This window comes from Tetrao urogallus (assembly GCF_951394365.1).
Source record: "Tetrao urogallus genome assembly, chromosome: 5".
Lineage (NCBI taxonomy): Eukaryota > Metazoa > Chordata > Aves > Galliformes > Phasianidae > Tetrao > Tetrao urogallus.
In genome coordinates this window covers 50,205,203-50,211,493 of record NC_136818.1, presented here as the reverse complement: position 1 = coordinate 50,211,493, position 6,291 = coordinate 50,205,203, and the positions used below count along the sequence as shown (strand labels likewise).

At 59.1% G+C, this 6,291-nt stretch overlaps 1 protein-coding gene across 1 annotated transcript; it reads left to right on the top strand.

The window, feature by feature from the left end:
* Window positions 1–1,629: 1,629 nt before the first annotated feature.
* Window positions 1,630–4,908, top strand: HHEX (hematopoietically expressed homeobox; the record flags this gene model as incomplete). Its single annotated transcript, XM_079536225.1, has 4 exons — window positions 1,630–2,011; window positions 3,237–3,415; window positions 3,499–3,549; window positions 4,687–4,908. The coding sequence occupies 4 exons, from the start codon at window positions 1,630–1,632 to the stop codon at window positions 4,906–4,908; spliced, it is 834 nt and encodes a 277-aa protein (XP_079392351.1).
* Window positions 4,909–6,291: the final 1,383 nt, after the last annotated feature.

Sequence of the window (6,291 nt, the reverse complement as noted above, 5' to 3'; positions counted from 1 at the left end):
CATTTTATTGGTTCTGACTGTGTGAAAAAAATTATAAGGACAACATTGAAAAAATCCGGGTTTTAGAGCCCCGAATGGCCGTAAAAACAATAAAATCAACTATAAAACCTGCACTAGTGATATTAAAAAATTATGTAGTTCAATAAATGTGACATTTTCATGAATGCGATTTAATAGTCTCCGGGCCGGGAGGAGGAAGGCGAAGGGGTAACAATTGGATCGGAGCGGGGCGGTGCTGCGGGGCCGCGAAATTAAGTGCTTCATTTTCCTTGTTGGGGATTATGCAGTGGGAGTGGAATGTAATAACCGCGCCATTAAACCTTCCCTTTAACAAGGCCTGTTGCTGGTATAAAAGTCAGAAAAGAATAATCTCTTCCTCTATTTATTTGTTTTCAAATAATACAGCAAAACACGGATTTTTGCCTTTCTTTCTTTTTTTTTTTTTTTTTCGGCTTAAATTTGTTCTCAGCGTTGGGAAGCACAGACCGTAACGCCCCGCGGAGGGCAGCGGGTCAGCGCCTCCCGCGCCCCCATTAAGTGCTCCGAGCTGCAAATCCAACACTTCCAGCTCAGCCATGAGCTAACCAACCCCCTTGGACGGAGCAATGCCTCGGAGACCGGGAGCGGAGAGAAAAAATAATCAGAACTGTCAGCCCGCTTGACGTGTACCTGATATTTACAAGACACAAGACCGCGCTTTAAAGGTGAGTTTTGGCATTTGTTAACAACATAAAGAAAAAAATCCAACCGCCTGATATTATTAAAATATATATATATTTCCATTTCCACAACACCCTTTCGTCTCGCTCCCAGTCTCGTACTTATTAAGAACTTCGTGGGTTTGGGGGGGGTGGGGTGGGGAAAGTATATATACATATATATGTGTGTGTGTAAAAGCAGCACCTGCTGTTCCTTAGCAGCTCTTTGCGATCGCTGTCACCAGGCGGAGAGAGGAGGACACCTGCTGCCGACCCGCTCTCTCGTCGGGGCGCTCCCTGGGGCGGCTCTGTGGGGTTTGGCGCTGCCGGAGGAGGGCGAGCGGCCGCCTCGCACTGCTTCCCTCCCTCCGGTGCGCGGGGAGCCGCTTCCAGCGCCTCGTCCGCCCTGTCGGGGGCTCCGCCGCCGCTACCTCTCGCTCAGCGGCAGTGAGTGCCCGAGGGGTACCGAGTCCGCGGGCCCGCTCACCCTGCCCTGCACCCCCTCTGTCACCAAGAGCCGGGCCAGGCTGCGGGGCCGGGTAGGGGGGATCGCCCCACGGGATGCCCGAAGTCCGGGCCCGGTGCCGGAAGAACGCGCCCCGCCGCCCGCCCACCCCGGGTGCCCGCTCGGTGCCGTCGGGGCCCGGCTCGCGTTGATTGGCGCCGCGGGGAGTCCGCTCAGGGGAGGCGGGGGGGAGCTTTCGCCGGCGGGGGTGGTTTCCCCCTTCCCTGTCCGGGCTCATTGGCTAGACGGAGCCGCGGCAGGAAGGGGACAGAGACCACGCGGGCTCCGCCCCGCGCCGATAGAAACCTATCGGAGGGGAACCCGAGCCCGGAGAAACCCGCGGCGGCGGTGGCAGCAGCCGGCGGCCGCGCTCGGGGCCGCTCTCCGAGGGGCGGCCGGGCCGCGGCGGGCCGGGGGGGCCGCGCCATGCAGTACCAGGCGCCGGGCGCGGCTCCGGCGGCGGCCCTGGGCGTCGGCGTCCCGCTGTACGCGCCCACGCCGCTGCTGCAGCCCGCGCACCCCACGCCCTTCTACATCGAGGACATCCTGGGCCGCGGCCCCGCCGCTGCGCCGGCCCCCCACTCCCTGCCCGCCCCGCCGCCGCCGACGCTGCCGTCGCCCAACTCCTCCTTCACCAGCCTGGTGGCCCCGTACCGGACCCCCGTCTACGAGCCGACCCCCATCCACCCGGCCTTCTCCCATCACCTCGCCGCCACCTACGGCACCGGCGCTTACGCCGGGCCCCTCTACTCCTTTCCCCGCGCCGTCGGCGACTATACGCACGCACTGATCCGCCAGGACCCCCTGGGTAAGCCGCGGCCCCCCCTCCCCGCCCGGTCCCTATCCCGTCCCGTCCCGTCTCATCCCGTCTCATGCCGCCGTCGGGGAAGCGGCGGAGCTCAGCCCCGGCCCCCTCGGCGCCCGCCCGCTTTACAGTAAATTCAGGGCAGCTCCGCGTTGGGAGCGAGACCGCAGTGCGCGGCCGCGGTGACTCAGATTTGTTTTCCTTCAACCGAGCGCCTCTCAGAGTGTCCTTAGTAATGTCGCGTGTGGTTTTGGTGGGGAGTTTTAATTGTGCCGAGAGATCGCGCAGCAGATCGCGGCCTTTTCCTGCCGATGGGTCCCAGTGCCGCCCGCACCGGCCCCGCTCCCGGCCCCGCGGCTCGCGGATGGGATCCGGGGGGGGGCATTCCATCCCGGTGCGGGGCCCGCGCTGCCCTCAGTGATTGCAAAACGCGCCCTGAGTCACCGCACCGCAGCAGCGAAGGAGCCTGACCCTTTCCGTTCATACAGGAAACCTTGAGCTCTCGATAGGAGTAAATCTGGTTTCAGTAGCTGTTAAGTGTTTTCCTGGCCGCCCGGAGCAGGCTCTTCCCCGGGAGTCGTGCACGGCGCTGATTACTTTATCGACATCCTCAATACAGACAAATTCAGGAAACACTCGGCTTCTGATAGCCGGGATCCGTTTTTCTGATATTGTTCATTTCCTCTGTGTGGGATGTGCCTTTATGACAGCTAAAATAACCAGTTGCTTCCTATTTTTTGAGGCTGTTTTGCACCAGAATTACTAAAGCCTGACGCAAGCAAAAATCTTGAAAAACAATGCAGCGAATTTCAAAGACTGCGGGCGGCGGACGGGGGGACAGCGGCGATACCTCGGCCACGGCCAACCACGCCGGGCCGGGACCGACCCCCGGGGGCGTCCCGCAGGCACCGGGCTGGAGCGCGGCGCGGGGTTGGGGCGTGCGGGCCATGGCCATCCCGGTGGGAGATGGAGGAGACACGCGGCAGTGAAAGAGCAGAAGGAAGCGAAGGACTTTTTTTTTTTTTCTTCTACTCTGTATTTTCTTTGCGCGATAGACCAACAGGAAACACATTGACGGAAACGCTGCCAGAGCCCGTGGAGGGGCTCTGAGCGCTCACTGCTCCTCGGGGCTGCGAAAACAGAGGAGAGAAAGTTGGGGCCGGGAGCGCGGCCGGGGGTCGAGGGGCCGGGATTGGCGGTGACGGCGCTGCTCCTTTTCTCCCCGAAGGAAAGCCGCTGCTGTGGAGCCCCTTCATCCAGCGGCCGCTGCATAAGAGGAAGGGTGGGCAGGTGCGCTTCTCCAACGAGCAGACCATCGAGCTGGAGAAGAAGTTCGAGACGCAGAAATATCTCTCCCCGCCTGAGAGGAAGCGCCTAGCCAAGCTGCTGCAGCTCAGCGAGCGCCAGGTGAGGCCCAGCCCCACTCTCCGTGGCCGGGGGGTCCCTGCGTCCCGACCCGCACCACCCTGTGCCTTTCTCTCCCGCCGTAGGTCAAAACGTGGTTCCAGAACCGCAGAGCCAAATGGAGGCGCCTGAAGCAGGTACGGGATGGTTCCGTTTCTATAGCAATACGGGTTTAATGGCGTTATCTCGGCGCGGCGCCCGGTGCGGGATGTGTGCAGCACTCATCCGGCGCTGTTTAACCTCTTCACCTTGATTAAAACGGCAAACACCGCGCCGCGGCCCGACGGGGCTCGCTCGGGCAGCACTAATGCTAAAAGCTCTTAATGCGGCTCCGGGTCAATGCCGGGCGGCCTTCACACCGCGCCCGTTGCAACTCGGCGCTAATTGTTTTGTAAACCCATATGTTGTTTAGCCAATTAGCGCTGGGGAGATAAGCGAGCGACGGTGAACCGCTGCGGCGGTGGGGTCGGAGGGGGACGGCCACGGCGCTTTCAGTGACCTCCCCACCCCAACCCCCCGTCGGGGGCAGCGCGGGGAGAGCCGCGGCTCTTTACGGGCGGTCCCGATGCGGGGCGCTGCGCGGCTCCTCCGCCCCTACGGACCGCGCTGAAGGCAGAGCTCTGTTTTTATGGCCCAGCTCAGTCGGGTCGGGGCCCTAAGCTCAAACGTTTGGGAAAAAATCCCAGTCGTGGCCCACTTTGGGCACGCAGGAAATTTGATCTGCAACTTTGCCTCGGGCTTACAGCACCTCGGCTCAGATCTCCTCCTTCCTGCACTCGATGTTGGTCCATAGCAGAGTCCCTCGGCAGTGCCTGTAGCTCCTGGCCCCGCAGCTGCTCCCTCCGTGCCGTGACCCCACACACATCCCCACACACCCTACAGCAGTGCCATGCATCTCCACCTGCTTCCCCCACTGTGGGCACACGGGCTCTTGTATTCAGCAATGGGCTTCAGTTCGATTTATGTTTTAATAGTGCGTGTTTTCACATTGAAGTTCGGCCTTAGAGCTTAATTATACTTAATTATATTTTTCTTCTCATTTGCTTTTGAGCCACTGATGAATTCGGTCTCCCTCCTTGTGCCACGAGGATTGCCATGTAATTGAGGACAGGTCAGGGCATTGTTTGGAGCCTCGCACCAAACATTCACTTCGCTAAAGAGCAGTTGGCCCCGAGTGCTGCAGTGGGCACAGCCTGTGGGACTCAGCCCTTCCCACACAGAACCCCGTGGTGCTTCCCTGTAGCTCCGTACCCAGTAACTTTCTGTCTCCGCAGGAGAACCCCCAGGCCACCAAAAAGGAGGAGGCGGAAGGCACCAGCGATCACGGTGACCCACGACCAGAGGGCAGCCCCAGCCCCGCTGGAGGGGGCGAGGCCGAGCCGCAGGACAGCCCCTCGGCCGCCTCGCAGGAGGACCCCGAGTCCGATGTCTCTGACGACTCCGACCAGGAGGTGGACATCGAGGGCGACAAAGGCTTCTACAGTGCCACACGCTGATGTCCCGCAGGCACGGAGCCGAGCTCGGCTTGTGCTGTCCCCGGACTGCAGGACTGTGGGACTGTGGGACTGAGGATTTTATGATGGGAGAGGACTTTCACCATTCCGCTGAAAGACAAAGAAGCACAAACGGACTCGTTCTGTAATGATCTGAGAAAGAAAAGATGTATGTTCTACAAAAGATCCGGGTTTTGGCAGATCTCTGATTTGATTATAGGGACTGATCGGTGGTTTGTATTTACCGTGTAAGATCTATGTACATTGATTGGTGCTCTGACTGGGACACAGCGCTGTGCCCACGTCTGGCTGCTGGAAAACACCTCCCCCCCAGCTCATGTGGTGGGGGAGCGCAGAGGGCAGGACTGTGCCTTTGTGTGTGCAAATGAATGTGCTTTAAATGGATTACTTTAAGTGCCCTTTGCAGGCAGAGAAATGTATTCTGTGCCATATAGAGGGATTGGAGCATCCCGACAGTGCCTTACCCCACACAGGACCTGCTGCCGTGTTCCCCCCCCCCCCCCCCGGCGGGATTCCCCCCGGACTGGACAAAGGCTGTGGCCGTGTTCAGTTTTGCTCTTGATGGAATGAAATGTCTCTCATCGTATTTTGGAGGACTTTGCTCCACAGTCTGCGTGGTTCCATTTGCAGGAAACAAAACAAAACAAAACAAAAAACAAAAAACCCACAACTCAAAAGCAATGCATCAAACCAACCCAGTTTGTTTTTTTCCTTGACAAATCTTCCCCAGATTTCCCATTTCAGAAGGAAATGAGGGGGCTGATAGGGCACTGCAGGGTGCAGTGTGGCAGTGGGCAACCATGCCCGGTGTGTCCCCCTCTGCTTCTGTACATAGCAGTTTGCCTTAAAAGTCTTTGCGGTTTTATACCTCATGTTCATATTTTGTACATATTGGTTCAATGTAAAAAAAAAAAAAAAGAAGAAGAAGAAGAAGAAGAAGCAAAAACTGGTATTTAATTTTCGATGGATTTGTTTGAAATAAAATGAAACTCTGCACCACCGCTGCCCAGTTCCTGGCACAGCCCCCAGGTGCCCGCAGCCGGGCTTTGCCCTCCGGCTGCCGTTACCAGCGGCCTCGTGTCCCAGTGTATCGTCTGGTTTCTCTACCGCGTGTCGGCTTCGTGCGAGTCCGGAGGAACGCGGGGAGAGAGGATGGGAGGAGGAGCGGGTCCACGGGGCATCGACCGGAGCCGGGAAGCCGCTGACCCGCCTGAGTCAACAGCGGTGATCCATCGGCCTTTCTCCGAAACGCGGCGGGGGAAGGGGGGGAGGGGGAGACCTCGCGGGGTCTCCCCTCGGCTCGAGGAGCCGGTGCGTCGCGTCAGAGCGGGTCCGTGCCTCCTTAAAGCAGCCGGGCTGGTAACA